General features: G+C 33.2%; 1 protein-coding gene across 11 annotated transcripts; it reads right to left on the bottom strand.

The window, feature by feature from the left end:
- Window positions 1-201: 201 nt before the first annotated feature.
- LOC140832840 (protein-S-isoprenylcysteine O-methyltransferase A-like) lies at window positions 202-21,054 on the bottom strand. 11 transcript variants are annotated; one of them, XM_073197071.1, is made up of 4 exons: window positions 20,954-21,019; window positions 3,782-4,324; window positions 3,603-3,686; window positions 202-600 (listed from the first exon to the last, which is right to left on the bottom strand). In XM_073197071.1, the coding sequence occupies exons 2-4, from the start codon at window positions 4,317-4,319 to the stop codon at window positions 521-523; spliced, it is 702 nt and encodes a 233-aa protein (XP_073053172.1). In that variant the 5' UTR covers window positions 4,320-4,324; window positions 20,954-21,019; the 3' UTR covers window positions 202-520. The 11 variants fall into 11 exon arrangements, with proteins under 11 accessions (XP_073053172.1, XP_073053171.1, XP_073053170.1 ...); XM_073197070.1 differs by lacking the exon at window positions 20,954-21,019 and adding an exon at window positions 5,327-5,422; XM_073197069.1 differs by lacking the exon at window positions 20,954-21,019 and adding an exon at window positions 5,327-5,412 and having other exon boundaries at window positions 3,782-4,517.
- Between the last annotated feature and the right edge of the window lie 413 nt (window positions 21,055-21,467).

Raw genomic sequence — 21,467 nt, 5'->3', positions numbered from 1 at the left:
ATATACTTCCCTATTATAATACAGAATGTCACCACTGAAGATAATTGACACAAATGGCAAAATTTTGTATGAGACAGTCTCACGAGTCGTATTTTGTGAGACGGATATCTTATTTGCGTCATCCATGAAAATTATTACTTTTTATGCTAAGATCATTACTTTTTGACCAGTCTCACAGATAAAGATTTGTGAGACTGTCTCACAAGAGACTTACTCTTGACAAATTGTTCGAGTATTTTACAACGCTTGCAGAGCAACCATATACAACTAAAAACCACCAAGGGAAGACTTTTGTAATCATGCAAGCAGAAATCATACAGTAAATAAACAGAGTCCATTGACATGATACAACTAAATTAATAAGTTGGAATGCCAACAAATTCCTACAATATTTTGCCTACAAAGAAAGGGGGAAAAAGACAAGAAACAAAATTTTCAAGGAGAATCAGCAGTGTTCCGATCTGACAGCAAACAATTCATTTACAAGAAAATACCTGTTATTTTCATCTGACTGGTACAGCTACGTTGATGATAACAAATTATTGGTCGGAGAAGGCTTCCCCAAAATATTCAGTGCCTTCATCCGTTGCATTTCATTTCCTGCCCCAAACAAAACAAGAATATAGAGGCATTTCGCATTTGAATTTCGAAACAGGAATTACATGAAGCAGTTTCCAAAATATTCGTTGAGACTATTTCAGAACTAAAAAACGTTTTACCGCCTCAACTTGGTAAGTGAGCATAGATATCCACATATATAGCTATCAACATCTCAGTTATACTATGCGAAGTCTATAATTTCTATATCAAGAAAGAAACCACAGTAAATGTATTGATATATCATGCTGAAATTAAATTTCTCCAGAAAAGAAGCAAAAAGCCAAGTTCCAACTTGTATGACAATACAAATTTTTTTACACGTCATTTCATTCTAAATGTCATGACAAAAGGTTACATTTTCCATGTGTGTCTCAGCTGATGAAACACGGCATGGGAAGTTTAAAGATGATTTTCGAGTAGCTCATCGCTCTTAATCTGTTGACTTGATGAGAGAAAAAAGTGTGACAACTGTAAAACATTTCATTAGGTATTCTTACTTGTTATTTCACAACGCAAGCTCCATGATCAGATAAATGAAAAAGAACATGTGGGAGAAAAGACAGGAAGGTATGCAAAAAATGGTATGCAGTTTTCACATGTTGTGAAAAAAAGGTAATATATGGATTCAGATTTAGCTCTGGGGGCAGGTTTTGAGAGTGGTTGGAAAATGATCGTATGAGTTTGCTTCTGGGACAATTTAACATCAACTTATATAGTATTTTGTGTACGACAAATTTTTAATCATTTTTTATTTGATGTTTATGTGAATAACTAGGAGCCAGATATCTTAAAATTTTAAAAATAATGTACATCGGGTAAAAATATAATTTAATTGGATATTTTTGGGAACAGACGAGAACTGTATTAAAATTAATTGTTGTGTTTGAATGAATGAAAATTGATTAAAATATATTTTCAAACAATGACACGAGACAATATAATAATTTGGTTTTACTTTAAAAAATAGAGAATTAGTTTCTTAAATGGAAGCCAAACAAAGTGACCGCCTAGATGCAAACAAAACTTAAGAAAGTTGAATGAACATGTGTCATACACTCATACTTGATACTACTGTCATGAGAAGGAATAGTACAAGACAAGACTTTCTTCCAACCAAATGGAATGGCCTCGACAAGCCATATCCAACCAGAAAATCTCGACAATTTCAATTGACTCAAGCCCAAAACTCAACGATAGTCATTAAGGAAGTTATCGACCCATTTTTGTTGGGGTATTAAATATGATTACCAAGGTAACCATGGATTACTAAATTAATGGGTCAATGGTTAAACACAGATGCAAAGGCATGAAACAAAACAATAATTAATGAGCATTCTTCAACTCAAGTACATACTCCTCCTGCCATGTCACGTTATATTTAATGCTAGATGAAAATGAGTCCATCATCTGCCGAGAGTCTACACTAAGTTGTCATCATGGCATCAAAACCCACAAACTCATCATATTAAATATGGCACTTTTCACAGAAAACAATACAACGATGCAGGTTACTCAGTGCTGTCATTTGCTGTAGTTATTATGTCCCAACAAGGAATGCTTTCTCACCAGTACATCAGTCATTTTAAGTTGAATACTCCTACTTCTTCGTAGATGTGATATAGTAATAGTTTTAGTTTCACAAGCACATCAAAATGCCAGTTATATGGCTTCAGAATGCAGTACACCATACATTAGGAATATAGCCGAATAATACATGCTCTCCAACATGTACCAATAGTTCCATTTTTTGCTACTGATGACGCATATGAAAGATATACTTAATTAAAGTTAAAAAAAGAGCTTTCTAGAACTCCAAAATTACACCGAAATCCGATGCCACCATTGTATAATATTGCGCATTTTCCTTCATTTCTAGCAATCAAAGGCTTATGCCTGATTTCTCGGGAAATTAATCCTAAACATCTTTAAAATGAGTCCCTTTTCCTACTTTTATGAAATACTACGGTCTGAATATTATCAATGTTCTAAAATGCGCCCTAGGCGCAGGCGGCGACCTACCGCACCGATAATGTGCTAGGCGGCTAGCCTAGGCGCCTGGGCGCTCCTTGGCGCGCCTGGGTGCCTGACACCCTTAAATAGGCCTGATTTGTTTCGAAAAAAATTGTTTGGGGTTTTAATATTTTAAAACCCAATTAAAAAATTAAAAGTTGAAAAGAGGCTGCCCTAAATCTAACGCAGCACCAAAGAAATCGAGAAGCCTGATGGGAAATATTTACATCTCCCGTCTTGTGGAGCAGCAACGATGTCTTTCTTCTACCTCTTTTTTCTTTCGGTTTCTTGCATTTCTTGATATATATGACTTTGCTACCTCGAGTACATGAAACAAATTTGAAGAATTTTTATAACTGATTCTGGTACCATTTTATTAAGCAACTTCTTCTGATTTTAACGTTATCTCAATCTCCTCGTTTCAGGTGAGTGTGAAAGTCCTTGGTATTTGCAGAAAAGCATGTAAGTTATTAGCATTGGTATTTTCCTTCTCATTTTTTCCCTTCTCGGCTAAGTTAAGTTTAAACCTTAAATTATTCTATTCAATTATTTAGCATTGATACTTTCTTTCTCGTATTTTCCTTCCCCTGATGCTCTCTTTGGATAGGCTAAGTTTAAACCATAACTTATTCTATTCAATTCTGAATCATTGTTTCTAAATTCCATCTCTGCTGTCAGTGATACTATTTTGAACGCATTTTAAATCTGTTGTTATTGTGTTGAAGTTCTAGTACGTGATTTATTATGTTGATACCGCAGAATTTGATTAGCGGCGCCTAGTCCCTGCCCGACTAGCGCCTAGCGGATTTTGGAACCTTGAATATTATAAAAAACGCAAGAATTCAATCCAGAAAAGTAATCATTCTCCAATTCCAATGCATGCTCATAAGTCAATGCAAAACTTTAAGATATTTTAACATACTTTGATGCCAATCAAAGATATAGAAATTGCAAATAAGAATGAAGCAAACAATTGTACAAAAAGTATATACCTTCCTCCACGGTTAACTGGATTGCTCTCTTCTCCAACTCGACAGCATGCTTGCTAAGCTCAGCGGGAGATAAATGCATTATCACTGACCGAAATCACATAAAAACATACCGTTATAGTCAATAAAGAACACAAGGAAGTGAGTAGCACCAAACAAACTCATCGAACAGGATAGCTCACTTTGCATGTACTCTCTTTGGTCGGTCTCATCACATTGTTTTAGAAACTTCTGCAGGTGAATGAAGCGTTCGGTTCTTAGTTGACCATTAGTTCTCTTAATGTCAATTGTACAAGGAAGATCTGGGGAGACCTTAGCAGCTTGAGTGCTATTATTCTGCTTATTTGGAACTGATGGAACACTTGTCGAAAAGGCAGTGATAGGGGTCATATTATTTGATGTAGCCACAGGCATGTGTTTTGGACTATTATCCTGAGCAGGCTTTTGAGGTACTTCCTGTGATTGTTGGACAGTGTTCCTTAATTGTGAACTGTCTGAATATATTTCAACATTTTTCTGTAGTCTTCCCCTCCCAAGTTCTAATTCAAATCTCCTGCGTGCATTCATGACATTCTCATTCATACCGTTGTAGGTCAAGGATGGAAGACCCTGAGAACTTGAAGGGCGCTCAGGTGTAAGCCGCTTATTCCCACTAACCTTAACTGCATCACGATTTGGTTTTCCAGCACCGGTAAGCAAATTATCTAGCTGCTTTGGCATCGATCCTGCGTTTTCATTATGCACGTCTCTCAGAGCAGTTTTTTTTAGTGTATTAGGAAGTTGCTTATCGTGAGCAGTAAAAGTTCCATCAATACCCACTCCACTGACATTGAGTTCCATATTGATCATTTGTGATGCCAAAAAAATTAAGCCCTAAAAAAATCAATGCACAAGGACCATCCACAAGAACCGTGAAAACTGGAGACAGGTAAAAGGAGTTGGATTCTATTTCTTCAAGCCTCTCATATAAACAGCATGAGTAAATAATTACATAATTCAAGATTACCCAACCATCCAATCATAAATAATAACCAGAAAAAATAAAGATAAGTGAGCAAAACAATATAAGAGTCTGAGTTGCAAATGTGCGGAAAGGAATGAAGGATAAGAGCATTTCTATTTCACCGATTACATATATTTAACAACTTCCTTTAAACAATTGGCCAACTTTCTTGAATACCCATACCGCTTAAAATAAAGACACCATTATTTTGAAAGAGAAAAACAACTAAAATATGCTGACCATCATTCGCACTTACAAACAAAAAAATTGATAAATTTGGGGATTGCTGGCGGACAAATTTAATAGTTAAACAAAAAATGAATATATGCTACCTAAAGTGTCCCGAGTCAACACACCGGCGTATTAAATTCCAGTATATACAAAGCATAATCAACTAAACATTCAGATTCGAAACAAATTCAATTACAAAGAAATTCCACTCGAAGCGAAGAAATTTGAATACAAAACACACGCAAGCAAGCACTGAACAGACCAATTCGGATGCTTAAACCTTATTTAGCGACTCAAAACTAAATTACTCAAAAGCAGGACATCCAAATAAATAAAACCCACAAAAACCCTAATTCATTCCTTCATAATTGGACCGAAATATCCATGAAAACCCCGGGGAACACAAAACATCAAACAGAACAATCCCCTGGAGTAACCAAACCGAAAACGGGAAGCAGCGTGAGAAAATTGAACGAAACGCAGCGTAACTCACCGTATCAGCAGGAAATGGAGTGTCACCACAGATCCAGAAAGAGGGAAAGAGAGACGGCGCGAGAGAGAACGAAGGTTTTCGAAAAGAGCGCTCGCGTGTATATCTAACACGTGTTGGCTTCATTTTTTAATTTATTTATTTATTATTTATTTTGTATTATTTTCTATAATTCTTTTTCCCCTTTTTCATTGTTTGGTTTTTTTAAACATAATTTATTTGGATTTCAAATGCCTAAAATAAATATATTTTATTTTGTGCAGATATTATTTATCAATAACATTTGCATAACATTTTTGAAAATAAATTTACTACATTATTATATATTGAATATTGTATTCAATCCCAGTAATTTTGTACTTTTATAAATATAATGTAAAATGTTTAGAAGATAATCTGGCGCATATATTTTGTCAAACATTACAATTTTAATAGAGAAAAAAATCTATTTCACAAAATAAAAATAAATATATATTTAATTTTTTATTTAATTTATAATATGTCGAGCTAGTAATGAAATATACCAATAAAATCATGCGTATAAAACAATATCGATCAAACTAAGAATCAACCAAGTTGATAGATTGGCTCATGATAGAAGATTGCAAAGTCCCCTATAGTATAGGATGGTTGGAACGATGTCGGGATTGTACATTTGCTTGAAGATATTATGAATGTGAGCGATATCATCGCCTACTTGAAGTATATATTTACAATCTCTGATTTCTCTATTATATTATCCAATACTCTCGCTAGTAACATATGAACAACTTAATTTTTCACACATTATACATTAATGAATTGGGATTATTTTTTTGGTTGAAGTTGTCTTCTTTGCTTGTTATCCGATTATCCGACTTTTCATTTTTCAAGATTTTTATCTTGTTTAGTTTTAGTAGATTGCTAATAATATTTTGAGGATTTTTGCTTCATGAAAATTATACGTCGTGATTGTACATTATCATGACTCAAATATCTATTTACTTTAAAATTTTATTTGAATTTTTTTTAGGACTTGTCGAAATAAACCAAAGATTAAATAATTAACTCAAAATCGATTCTTATTAGTCTTTTGGTTGAAGTGACATAATAATCTATTGGACGGGAGAGAGACTATAGTATAAACCTCAGAGTGGGTCTCATGTGAGACCGTCTCATTGATCTTAATCTATGAGATGATTAAATCCTATCGATATTCACAATAAAAAATAATATTCTTAGCATAAAAAGTAATATTTTTTCATTGATGACCCAAATAAGATATGTATCTCACAACCCGAAAATCAGATTACGGATAAGCCATGCATAATTTCAATTATTTAAATTAGAAATGAATATTTTACATATATATGAAGTGTTTTAATTATTTTAAAAGTAGATGTTTAGTTTTATCTTTTTAGGATAAATACGCGAGGTCGGACAGGAGTTTGGAGATTTGAGATAAGATTAATAATAAGAAAATATTCCTAAATTTAATTTAAGGCAATGAATAATTTAATTTAAAGAAATAAAATGTTTTAGAATTTATTTAATTAATTAGAGCTAAGTTGATAAATAAATTCTTCTAGATTCAATATTTAATTAAAGTGTAATTTAAAATATGTAAATGGGGGATTAATTAATCTAGGTATAAAATATTAAAAAAAAAAATGAAACATAACATTTAAATACTTAAATTTTAAGTCAAGCATGCCATGCAATATTCTATCCTAAAGTAATTTGTCATTCACTAAAAATATATATAATGAGTGTATTAAACCTTAAGAATTTAAAATGCAAGATTTAAAACACTATTATACCATGCAAAAGTAGTAATAATATTTGGTCAAGACAATTCAAAAGTGTAGTAAATTCATTCAAGTCACCTCAATGGCCTTTAAAATGAATACCATTCCTCACCTTTAATTCAATAAGTTATTGATAAATTCAAATACTATAATACACTTTATTTCTAATCAAACCATTACCATAACAAATTTCATAACAAATCAACGTGCAGTGGGAACGGAAAGGCAAAAAGCTTCGACAGTAGGAAAGGAAGATCATTTCAAAACCCATTCAAAATTCTTTCACTAGTAACTCTTAACTAAATGCTTATTATGACCTCTTAACACCTCTTATATACGACTCGTAAGACCGTCTCACATAAATTTTTGCCTGAACCTTAATGACAACAAGGCCCCTACCCATATTGTAATAATAATATTAAAAAAATGATTGCTTGACGTATACATCGACACACAGACTTTTAACTCTTTTGGTTGAATTTTTAGCTTTCTTAAATTAAAAATTGCAAGTAGAAATCAATAGTAAATTCAAAATTATGTTTGATAACAAAAAATCTGAAATCCTATGCAATTTGTTTCGAAGTGTAATTAGCATAAGAAAAATATGTAGAATCAGTGCATTGCTTGAGAGAGATAGAGAAAAAAATGATAGTATGTTTATGAAAAACTTCAGATTTTAATTTTGGAGTTTTTTTTATCGAGATATTATGGAAAAATTGTACGGATTATAATAATTTTGAAAGATAGAAATGAAGATGTGAGGAAGATCGGTTTAACCCCGAATTTTATATTATATTAAAAAATAGTTGACACTACAAAAAAAAAACGAGGCTAGCGACGGTTTTAAGACGACGGTTGTAGTGACGGTTTGATGGTCCGTAACCGGAGGTCGCGTCGCCTTCATATAGCGACGGTCTCTCAATAACCGTTACAAATTAGCAACGGTTATGTTGAACAACATCGTTGCTATTTAGCGAAGGTTTAGATAAACCGTCGCTTAATTAAGCGACGGTTACATACAGACCGTCGCTAATTTAAGCTACGGTTTTATAAACACCGTCGCTATATTAAGCGACGGTTTTTGACAATACCGTCGCTATATTAAGCGAAGATTTTTCAAAAACTATGGTTTTTTAATGTATCTAATAAAAAAACTCATTCATTATTTACAAAATTAATAATCAACATACGCTAAAATTTATAAATAAAATACTACGATAAAATTAAATTTTCTGTAAAGAAAACGTTTTAAAAACCTGACGTGCGCGAAGATATGCAGATCCACGTAACGTTGGAAGATCACACCGACGAGCAAGTCTACGAAATTAATACATAAAAATGTTAGAACAAAGCAAAAAAAAAAATCGAAATTGCGAAAACATTGATAGAGTTTCCGCTACTACCAGAGAAGAAAGCGTGAAGAAAATGTTCGCGAACCACGGTATATATAGAAGCATAGCGACATGTTTTGCTTTAACCGTCGCCATTAGCGACAATGTTGATATAAACCGTCGCTACTAGCGACTGGTTTTTGACAAACCGTCGCCGATCACATCGGGGACAGTTTCTAATAACTGTCGCTATTGGCAGTAAAAAACGACGGTTATAAAAACCCGTCGCCGATCTGCGCAGTAACGGTTTTATAAAACGTCGCTACGATATTGACAAGGTTAAAAAAACCGTCGCTATAGTAGCGACGGTTTACTATAATAGCAACTGTTACCATTTTTATGTTTATCCGTCACTATTATTTTAGGACCGGGTTTTTACTTTTTTTTCCAAAATTATATTTAATTGATCATTGTTCAACTCAAGTTTTTAAATCATATGATAGCCCAAACACTATGTATCGATCTCTTTCATATATAAAGCATGTGCATGATCGACATTATGTGTATCATGAAAAAGATTATAAAAATGTTTGTTCATCTAAGAGCAAGAAACTATGGTTTACACACTTTAACATTTTTTTAATGAAAAAGAAATGTGAAATAAATGCTCTCTGTTACACTAGCGTGGTGTCTTTTTGTAGTTTACTAATAAAATATTTTTATATTCATAATTGGATTATAAAATGTACAACAAGAAACAAAACAATATAGTCCCCATTTTGTATTACCCATAATAAATGAAATTGTTTAAAGAAAAAAATAATATTCTTGGTTCAATAACTTGTCTAATTTTTTTGTTTTCGTAAACCAAATTTTCAAAGTTTTGTTTTGATATATTATATTTTAATTTTCGTTTATTTTGGTACAATTTTTGTATGACAACTACAAGTCAGCATTTTTCTAATTTATGTAACTATCTAATGATATCGGTGAAAATTTATTACCTGAAATGAAATGATGGGACTGGGTTAGTCCACCAAATCAAGAGATCAGATATTTGAATGGTCTCCTGCTCCAAATGTCTAGCTAATAGATCCAAGATTCAGTAGGTAAAATCTTCGAGGTTGTCACCTGCTTCACGAACAAATGTTATAAGCATTCTGTGTTACCTGACTAAAACCCTCTGACGCTCAAGTCAGCGATAACTACCCGTGCTCGGGGCTCGGCTCATATTATTGAGGGTGTCCTGGACGCCTGAAAGTTGTGCATCCATTGACATGGTGATGTGAACTACGTAGAACTCCCATAATTTCGGCTCATATTATTGATGGAACTCATGCGACCATATATTAAGGTTTAACATCGATGGGTAAGGCTTGACATGTAAAGATGAACGACGCCATTAAGTGACTGCTGATAGAATGAATACAATGAATTACAATGAATTCTACTAGCACTTAATGATCATCAATGATGACTGAGTTTAACTCAAATATTTGAAATTTTGAATTGAATGATTGAATCTTTGTAAGAGTTGTAAAGCTTTACTCAACTAAACACCTTCTCTATTTATAAACTCTGAGTCCAATGGTCTCGAGTTTCAAAAATGATATATTCCAAATAAAAGTGTTTTTTGGCTTGTCTTTTGTCCACGTCAACATTCTCTAACAATCGTATATTGTTGCGGTCAGTTTTGTACACAAAGACTTATCCAATCATCAGTTTAGTTTTTTAGACGTAAACTGATGTCCTTGATAATGTATGTTAATGTCCTCGACGAATAGACTTGGTAAACTGATAAATTGCAGTATGTGTCAGTTTAGTCTATATGTTAATTTAGTTTAGCTTATGGACTTGTTACTTTAGTTTAGCATACTTCAGTTTTGCCTTAAGATTTGTTTATAACCAAAACCTTAGTTGATCAAATAACATCCCCATTTTTTGTGCTTGACAAAACTAAGCGATATTTCCATTTTTCTTTAGGCAAAATTTGTTTGACATAAAATTTTGATGAACTGATAAAATAAATATAAGATAAAGTGAAGAAAACTACAGCAGATTGAAGCAAATACAAATATCTTCTGTCTTTTTCTCTGTCTTCCCTATTTTTTTAACTTATTTGAAACAGATTCCTCTTTAGATTTATCAATTTTGTGTCCTTGAAAGTCATTTCCTTTTTTTTGTCAACACCAAGAATAACTACATATCTTTGTAGGATATGTACTACCGAAGTCATTTGAAGGATCGTGTGCCAAGGTGTTTCAAACACAATACTCTCCAAGATCTGCAATAGCTCGTGCTCTAAGAATGTATACACCGATGAATTAGATCGAGTCTGGTTTTAAACCAAGCGAAAAACACTCGAAATAATCTTTCGTTAAGAAACACTGATAAATTTTATATCATGTGTAACTGAATAACTGAAAATAAAGGGGATCAGTTCTCGCATATATCAGTTTAGTTATGTTGAGAACTAAACTGATAGATACTCGAACTGATCAAGTCAGTTTAAAGCTATGGGTTAACAGTTAGAGTACATAAGATATGTTTGTGGATGTTCGGAGACTTCAACTGCTCCTACGTCACCCCTTCTACCAATTCTGGTAGGATCCACTAGAAAACTTTGATTTATACAACACCTTACACAAACCCACCTAACTTAGGACTTCCCGCTGTCTAACTGAACTCATTCTCTAGACTGAAGGCATTACCTTCCAGCCAACAATTGTTTAACGTCTGTGTGTCAAAGCTACATACTGTGTTTATTGTCTTTGTGCAAGACTATGTTTGAGTGATGGTGTGTGTGTGTGAGAACTGATCTCTGAGTTCAACTAGAAAGTGTCATCACACACTGAGAGAATTGTGCTTCTAATCTAAGCTAATAACACGATGAAGTGTTCCCTCTTGGCAGATTGATTTTTGTAAGCTGAACCATTGAGGATCACACAAGCACTGGTTTACTTCAAGATCACCAATGTCCAAATGAGGCAGGTGCACTCTCTTTGACTATTTTAGCATTCATGTTCTCAAAATTTCTATAAGCTTTTATGAACTTTATTTATATAAGCTTATCAATTGATCATATCAAACTTATTTCTTATAAATTCAACTCATTGAATTTATTATCTCAACGGGAACAAGTAAACCAGTGCTTGTGTGACTCTCAATAGTTCAGGGATACAGCTAGCTGTGAGTTCATAACTCTTTGTGATTCGGGACATAATCCTTTATTCAGGTTTACCATAATTTACCTCATTCTATATATCAACCATTGATCATGAGAATGTCAGAAACCATTTTCTGATTAAACCCATCGAATCATGGTAAGAACGTCTAGCAGCATCGCCCCATGATTCCCTAGGTATCACTGATAGTACCTGCAAGAACCAGTTGGTTATGATTAACGTACAATACGGTCCCTTCATCTCATATATCCCGATCGAATCTGCAACCATTGGTTCATCGAGGGTTGCATAATAATTCGACAACTATGTGACACATCTTTGAGAATAAATAGTGGCATCGCATGTACAATTGGAGAATTCCTTCTCTAATGTACATCTCATACTCTGGCCAGAGATTTCATGCACTATTATTTCATCAGATCACGTAGGATATCCACATCCATAGGTGAGCGGTGAATTCCCGACTACAATGCACTGGCTCCTACATGTGTCACAACTGTACCTAATATCGCCACTTGATGACTCTCCTGGAATCAATAAACGAGTCAAAGCACAGCCTTAGCATATAGAGTCTCAGTGTCGTAAGGACTAATGTTGTACGATCATAACCACGAACTTATCATCTCGATGAATGATAACCACTTGGAAAGTCCGAGGGAGGGTTGTTCGGTATAATCATCATATAACTACTCATCTGCATGTTTGGACATCAATATGCCCTTACCAAGAAACGCGGTACACAACATCACATATCCTAGTCTCAAGCTCAAGCGACCTTTATCCATGTTTTAGGCGGTTGAATTGACTATGAACGAATTTAGATTATACAGTGTTTACAAATGTGTTTCAACATCGAATTACGATTCATTTGTATTAAAGTATAATCAAGGACTTTATATATGCTAATTGCATTGGTATACAGATAAAGTAAAACAAGACCATAAAAAGTTAAATTATATTAAAATAAAGATGGTTTATTACACTTGAGTCAATAAATTCTCTAGCCAACTGTTTGCTTGCAGAGCATCTACTCTAACATCGAGTTGGTGGAGTCAGAGATTGATTTAGGAATGAGAGTTGAGGAAGACTTGAACTTAATATAATAAATTATATATTATTACCAAAAAATGTAATAAAATTATAAATACAACTTTAAATTTTATTTTTTCCAAAGCTTATAATTTAATTTCATCCGACAACGAATAATTGATCAAAATTAACAAACTAAATATTATCCAAGAACTACGATTTTTAATGTCTCAATCATGAAAAATTCTCACATTTTAATGCATTCACAACGATTGTAATATTTAAAAAATAATCTGAAACAAAAAAAATTCTTATGTATATTTTTAGTTGATAATTGAGAGGCCAGTCATTAAGATGAAATGCATAAAATTTCATTGAAACAACCATATTCAAAGGCAAGAATTTTACAATATTATTAATTATTTTGGGCTCCTTACAAAGATTAGCAAGTGAACTGACTTCTCAAGCGAGCATGTCGCACATTACTTATTCATTGTAGTTTAACTTGTTAGCATGATTTTCATGATATTGTGTTAGCCCAAGAAATACCCAGTGCACATCAAATATTAGTGGTTATGGGTTCTCATATCATAAAAAAATATATCTAAACACTAAATGCCTAATTTTTTTAATTTATAAAAAACTTTTGTCGATCTTTGTTGAGTAAAATGATCTATTAATCACAAACAAAGAAAAGTTAAGGAACAAATTTTATGTTGATGTCTTCACATTTTTTTTTTGTGTTTAAAAATTGTATAGTTATATAAAATTTAAAAGATAATATTTAAAAAAAAATAAACTTAAAATTTAATAAAGAAAATGCAATTCTTCTTTTTTATAGGTATAATATGGTTACCAAAGAATTGATCGTTATTTTCAAGCTTTTTCCCAATTTTTTTTCTCTCTAATGATACACGCTTACTCTGCGCTTTTTAGGACATTGCATTGTTTTTTGGCTAGATAAAAAAATCTCTCATGATACACACTTACTCTATGCTTTTTAGAACACTGGCTTTTTTGAACATTGTGCACGACGATTGCTAAAATTTGGAATCCAGAGATCGAATTATGTATCAAGCTCTGTCCTACTCGATTAAGCCAAATTGGTGAAATATGTTGCCCAATGTTGAAAGTTGTATGTCTATACAACATTGATTTTTGTCATGCACTTTTGTTTAAAACTATGAATATTTAAACTTTAATATCACAAAGTGATTCATTTTGCCTCTTTAATTTGCATTTTTATACACCATAATATCACCCTTTCCAATAACATGAAATATTATAATTTGAATCATATATCTTTTATTATTTTAAAACGCCTACTGCTTGAATGATACATAAAAATTTTAGTGTTACAATACATGTAAATTCGAAACTAAAATAGATACGATTAAGGTACATGGAAGTAAAATCCTAGAATGGAGGGGAAACCTCATCATTTGATAAAAGGGATTCCAGAAAAAGTTTGATCAGTGTATTCCTCGTACTCCAATCCAAAAAACTGTCTCAAGAAGAACTCCTCGTATGGTATTCGCTGCTGGAAAAAACGCCAAACGACGAATGCAAATGCCAGAGTCGATAGGGGATTACAAACCATGATTTGAGTACCAACGGACCAAATCAAGAACCCGCAGTAACTTGGATGCCGTAGGTACCTATATACTCCATGTCTTATCAATACATGATGCTCCTCGTGATGAATCTTTATGAGATGAGTAAAGGATCTACCGGCTGTAATTATAGCCAACTTTCGTATAATTTCTCCAAAAACCACCATGGCGAGGCCTATGTTGCTTAGTAACCAGCGCTCCTTCAGCTCAGGGAAAAAATAAATTTCGACCAAATACTCAATCAAGGAAAAGACCATTGCCAATACGTAGTTTTTGCTGATTAAAAGAGACTTGAGGGTTACATTGTTTTTCCCATGAATGGAAATGGCAAGAATATATTCAGAACAATGGAAGAAGATTATAGCTAAAAACATTTGCAATAACTGCCGGCACATTGTGAAGAAGATGGTATCTGTCATTTTTTCAAAGCTCAAATAAACAAATTTTTCCTCAGAAGATAAATAGAACTCAGGTAGTGAGTCCCTCAAACAAGGAAATTTGGGTAGGCTATGTTGGAGATTGTGTCACACCTGAAATCATTGAAGAGAAGTAAGATACGAGAGATGGAATCAAAGGCTCTATGTCATCGTAAATATGCATTAACATTCCTGCATATAGCGAAATCAGAAAACGAGAATAGTTAGCGAAATCAGAAAACGAGAATAGTTGGTACGCTATATCAATACATATCTTCACACTTTGATATTGATCATAAATCTGATGTTGTTCAAAATAACCTACAGGCTACAACAGTTAGTAGTGTTCATACAAAATGTGGAAGTAACATTTGCTCTCAACTTATTTCCCTTTTTCCACGAACATAATAGATAGTTTTTTTCTCTCAAAAAGTTGCAAGAATAAAGATTGGATCGGCATTCTTGTAATCCACATAATACAAACCATAAACCGACTGCAATACATACCCCTGTAAGTTGAAGCCTTTTACAGCACATAGGATGAGGCACACATCAGTATGAGCACAAGGTTTATGAGAGATTTATTTCGGCACAACAGGATAAGTTTATCGCGAACCTTATCTTCTCGCTCATAGAGATACCTAAAGCATTTCATATATAAAAATTTTACTGGCAAAGACGTTCGCCAAACTTATCATCTAGCTTGTAGAAAATTTTCAATGCTCAACACTGCTCTTATTCGTTTCTTGCATTACATAATCCAAACAAACAGGCAAACTTCGATGCAGAATAGTTTGTGCAAGTTGATTCACAAACACCACCCCGAGAAGTTATGTTCCACGAAGTAAATGAAGAATGCCAGCTAAAGGATGAAAGAAAATATACGAAGCCCACAATTCACAAGTGGAACCAAATTAAGGAAACAATTCAGCACAAAATAAATTAACATAGTTATCGTCTCATAGCCTTCAGGAATAAGCAAGGCTTTTCAGTATTGACCACATGTTTCCCCAAAAAAGAGAGAAAAACTCAACTCGAACTCACCGTTATCAACTTGATTGCAACAAGGACCACAAAATACTATAAACTGAGAATATTTCCATTTCAAAAACCAAAATTCCCAGAAAGTGAAAATAATTAGGACATATGAAACTTAAAATGTATGCTGCAGATCAAAAATCGAAGCTCACCATATATGGTGAGGAGGCGGCGAAATCGTTCGCCGACGAAAATACTTCTCCAAGGTTTAGGCGAGAGCTAGCACCTAAGCTGTCTAGGTTGGAATCTCCTTAAAATTGGTATTAATAATATAAATATTATATCTGCAACCATTGCAGATTACAGTCATCTATTCTTATCTACTCCGTCCATTTTAACATTCTTCACAAGGTAAAACTGTGGATAAGGGTAAGCTTATCCATGGTAATATCATTATTGACGATGTCTTACTTGTTGATAATTTGAAATATAATTTAATTAGAATCAGTCAATTATGCGAACATAATCATTCAGTTGAATTTAGTAAACATGTTGTGTGATGTAAAAAAAGCAAGTGATGATATCATTATAACATGAAATAGATGTGGAAACACATACAATCAACCCGATAAGCCAGTTTGTTTTGTAGCTCAAATCTATCTCAGAACTGGCTATGTCATAGAAGATTGAACCGTCTATATTTCAAAGTCATTGCACAACTGAGCAAACACGAACGTGTAACTGTTTCTGCCAAAATACGAGTTTTTAAAAGATTTTTTTTTTCTTTTTGTCAGTTCGGAAAGCAAGTTAGATCATCATTAAAAAATAGAGTAAGTAAATCTGAAACGTCCACTACTCGTTTTCTTAAATTGTACAAGAAATTTATTTTTTCTAAAACCTCTAAGCATTCGGTCGAATTTAGTAAACATGCGTGTGATGTAAAAAATGCAAGTGATGATATCATTATAACATGAAATAGATGTGGAAACACATACAATCAACCCGATAAGCCAGTTTGTTTTGTAGCTCAAATCTATCTCAGAACTGGCTATGTCATAGAAGATTGAACCATCTATATTTCAAAGTCATTGCACAACTGAGCAAACACGAACGTGTAACTGTTTCTGCCAAAATACGAGTTTTTAAAAGATTTTTTTTTTCTTTTTGTCAGTTCGGAAAGCAAGTTAGATCATCATTAAAAAATAGAGTAAGTAAATCTGAAACGTCCACTACTCGTTTTCTTAAATTGTACAAGAAATTTATTTTTTCTAAAACCTCTAAGCATTCGATCGAATTTAGTAAACATGCGTGTGATGTAAAAAATGCAAGTGATGATATCATTATAACATGAAATAGATGTGGAAACACATACAATCAACCCGATAAGCCAGTTTGTTTTGTAGCTCAAATCTATATCAGAACTGGCTATGTCATAGAAGATTGAAACATCTAAATTTCAAAGTCATTGCACAACTGAGCAAACACGAACGTGTAACTGTTTCTGTCAAAATATAAGTTTTTAAAAGATAAAAATTTTTCTTTGGAGTAAGTTTTTCTGCCAAAGTAATTATACAGTGCTGAAAAGCCTTGCTTATTCCCGGAGGCTATGAGACGATAACTATGTTAATTTATTTTGTGCTGAATTGTTTCCATAATTTTGTTCCACTTGTGAATTGTAGGCTTCGTATATTTTCTTTCATCCTTTAGCTGGCATTCTTCATTTACTTCGTGGAACATTAACATATAACTTTTCGGGGTGGTGTTTGTGAATCAACTTGTACAAACTGTTCTGCGTCGAAGTTTGTCAGTTTGTTTGGATTATGTAATGCAAGAAACAAATAAGAGCAGTGTTGAGCATTGAAAATTTTCTACAAGCTAGATGATAAGTTTGGCAAACGTCTGGCAGTAAAATTTTAATATATGAAATGTTTTAGGTATCTGTGTGAGTGAGAAGATAAGTTTCGCGATAAACTTATCCTGATGTGCCGAAATAAATCTCTCATAAACCTGATCAAAATATACAGATAAGTATTGGAGGCTTGCAAACTTATGCCATTAACTGACGTCCTATCGGGAATACTTATCCAAAATATACAGATAAGTATTCCCGATAAGCCAGTTTGTTTTGTAGCTCAAATCTATCTCAGAACTGGTTGTCATAGAAAATTGAACCATCTAAATTTCAAAGTCATTGCACAACTGAGCAAACACGAACGTGTTACTGTTTCTGCCAAAATATGATTTTTTAAAAGATAATTTTTTTTCTTTTTGTCAGTTTGGAAAACAAGTTAGATCATCATTGAAAAATAGAGGAAGTAAATCTGAAACGTCCACTACTCGTTTTTTTAAATTGTACAAAAAAATTTTTTTCCCTAAAACCTCTAAACATTCGGTCGAACTCCAAAAAATGGCATTCGATCTTAATGGCACTATTTAAGGTTCTACTAGCATAATAGATTGCATAAGGTTTTCCTTCTTTTATTTGTCCTAATACAGCTCCTATAGCATAATTACTTGCATCACATATTAATTCAAATAGTAAAGACCAATCTGGTGGTTGTAAAATAGGTGATATAATTAAAAGACTAATTATTTTTTTAAAGCATTTTCACATTTCTGAGTCCATTCAAATTGTGTATCTTTTGTTAAAAGATTTGAAATTGGTTTAGATATTATGCTCAAATTTTTTATAAACCTTCAATAAAATCCCGCATGACCCAAGAATGATCGAACTTCTTTGACCGTTTTTGGTGATGTTAAATTAGCAATAACATCAACTTTGGCTTTATCAACTTCAATTCCTTTTTCAGATATCAAATGTTGCTGGTTAAAGGAATCCCTCAACGCAATGTAAGTATACTGGCACAATTGGTCACAAGACATTTAGCATACCCAATTGAGAAGACATACATCGTGCACACTGATATCTTTGAGCAGTTCCGTATGCTCAACCCGAAGGAGTTCGGGGGTAATACTGATCCATTTGTTGCAGAGGGATGGATTATATCAATGGAGCTACATTTTGATTACCTCCAGGTGAGAGCTGGCGATCGGGCAAGTTGCGCCATTTATATGCTGAGAGATGATGCGTCCTTGTGGTGGGAGGGAGCTGCACATCCTTTGGATGTGGCTACTCTCATATGATCTTGTAAAGAATGTTAAAATGGACGGAGTAGATAAGAATAGATGACGGTAATCTGCAATGGTTGCAGATATAATATTTATATTATTAATACCAATTTTATGGAGATTCCAACCTAGTCAGCTTAGGTGCTAGATCTCGCCTAAACCTTGGAGCAGTATTTTCGTCGGCTAACGAGTTCGCCGCCTCCTCACCGCATATGGTGAGCTTCAGTCCTTGATCTGCAACATACATTTTAAGTTTCATATGCCCTAATTTTTTTCACTTTCTGGGAATTTTGGGTTTTTTAAATTGAAATCTCAGTTTATAGTATTTTGTGGTCTGTGTTGCAATCGAGTTGATAACGGTGAGTTCGAGTTGAGTTTTTGGAGAAAAATCTGGTAGGAACATGTGGTCAATACTGAAAAGCCTTGCTTCTCGGAGGCTATGAGACGATAACTATGTTAATTTATTTTGTGCTGAACTGTTTCCTTAATTTGGTACCACTTGTGAATTGTGGGCTTCGTATATTTTCTTTCATCCTTTAGCTGGCATTCTTCATTTACTTCGTGGAACATATAACTTCTCGGGGTGATGTTTGTGAATCAACTTGCCAAACTGTTCTGCGTCGAAGTTTGCCTGTTTGTTTGGATTATGTAATGCAAGAAACGAATAAGAGCAGTGTTGAGCATTGAAAATTTTCTACAAGCTAGATGATAAGTTTGGTGAACGTCTTTGCAAGTAAAATTTTAATATATGAAATGCTTTAGGTATCTGTGTGAGCGAGAAGATAAGTTTCGCGATAAACTTATCATGCTGTGCCGAAATAAATCTCTCATAAACCTGATCAAAATATACAGATAAGTATTGGAGGCTTGCACACTTATGCCATTAACTGACGTCTTGTCGGGAATACTTATCCAAAATATACAGATAAGTATTCCTGGTAGCTCAAATCTATCTCAGAACTGGCTATGTCATAGAAGATTGAAACATCTAAATTTCAAAGTCATTGCACAACTATGCAAACACGAACGTGTAACTGTTTTTGCCTAAATATGAGTTTTTAAAAGACAATTTTTTTATTTTTGTCAGTTCAGAAAGCAAGTTAGATCATCAATAAAAAATAGAGGAAGTAAATCTGAAACGGAATTGAAGTATACTTTAAAAAAGAATGTATATTCACAATAAAAAGGAATTGAGTTATAACTAAATAAAAAGCAAGTTGCTTATCGTGAGCAGTAAAAGTTCCATCAATACCCACTCCACTGACATTGAGTTCCATATTGATCATTTGTGATGCCAAAAAAATTAAGCCCTAAAAAGTTCAATGCACAAGGACCATCCACAAGAACCGTGAAATCTGGAGACAGGTAAAAGGAGTTGGATTCTATTTCTTCAAGCCTCTCATATAAACAGCATGAGTAAATAATTACATAATTCAAGATTACCCAACCATTCAATCATAAATAATAACCAGAAAAAATAATGATAAGTGAGCAAAACAATATAAGAGTCTGAGTTGCAAATATGCGGAAAGGAATGGACAATAAGAGCATTTAGATTTCACCGATTTCAGATATTTAACAACTTCCTTTAAACAATTGGCCCACTTCTTGAATACCCCTACCGCTTAAAATAAAGATACCATTATTTTGAACGAAAAAAACAACTAAAATATGTTGACCATCATTCGCACTTACAAACAAAAAAATTGATAAATTTGGGGATTGCTGGCGGACAAATTTAATAGTTAAACAAAAAATGAATATATGCTACCTAAAGTGCCCGAGTCAACACACCGGCGTATTAAATTCCAGTATATAGCAAGCATAATCAACTAAACATTCAGATTCGGAACAAATTCAATTACAAAGAAATTCCACTCGAAGCGGAGAAATTTGAACATAAAACCCACGCAAGCAAGCACTGAACAGACCAATTGGGATGCTTAAACCTTATTTAGCGACTCAAAACTAAATTACCCAAAAGCAGGAGATCCAAATAAATAAAACCCACAAAAACCCTAATTCATTCCTTCATAATGGAACCGAAAACATCCATAAAAACCCCGGGGAAAAACAACATCAAACAGAACAATCCCATGGAGTAACCAAACCGAAAGCGGGAAGCAGCGTGAGAAAATTGAACGAAACGCAGCGTAACTCACCGTATCAGCGGGAAATGGAGTGTCACAACAGATCCAAAAAGAGGGAAAGAGAGACGGCGCGAGAGAGAACGAAGGTTTTCAAAAAGAGCGCTCGAGTGTATTTCTAACACGTGTTGACTTCATTTTTTAATTTATTTATTTATTATTTATTTTCCATTATTTTCTATAAATCTTTTTCCCCATTTTCATTGTTTGGTTTTTTTAAACATAATTTATTTGAATTTCAAATGCCTAAAATAAATATATTTTATTTTGTGCAGATATTATTTGTCAATAACATTTGCATAACATTTTTGAAAATAAATTTAATACATTATTATATATTGAATATTGATCAAATCCCAGTAATTTTGAACTTTCATAAATATAATGTAAAATGTTTAAAAATAATCCGGTGCATATATTTTGTCAAACATTACAATTTTAATAAGAAAAAAAATCTATTTCACAAAATAAAATAAAATATATATTTAAGTTTTTATTTAACTTATAATATGTCGAGCTATTAATGAAA

Source organism: Primulina eburnea, chromosome 5 (genome assembly GCF_022965805.1).
Source record: "Primulina eburnea isolate SZY01 chromosome 5, ASM2296580v1, whole genome shotgun sequence".
Taxonomy (NCBI): Eukaryota; Viridiplantae; Streptophyta; class Magnoliopsida; order Lamiales; family Gesneriaceae; genus Primulina; species Primulina eburnea.
This window is presented reverse-complemented; position numbering and strand designations above follow the sequence as displayed.

What these genes read in the sequence shown, in the direction of transcription:
- LOC140832840 (XM_073197069.1), bottom strand. Translation starts at nt 4,448, where the DNA reads ATGATCAATATGGAACTCAATGTCAGTGGAGTGGGTATTGATGGAACT. An exon ending in CCAAAGAGAGTACATGCAAA is followed by an intron (nt 3,687 to 3,781) that starts GTGAGCTATCCT and finishes GATTTCGGTCAG; the next exon opens with TGATAATGCATTTATCTCCC. An exon ending in CCAGTTAACCGTGGAGGAAG is followed by an intron (nt 601 to 3,602) that starts GTATATACTTTT and finishes TGTTTGGGGCAG; the next exon opens with GAAATGAAATGCAACGGATG.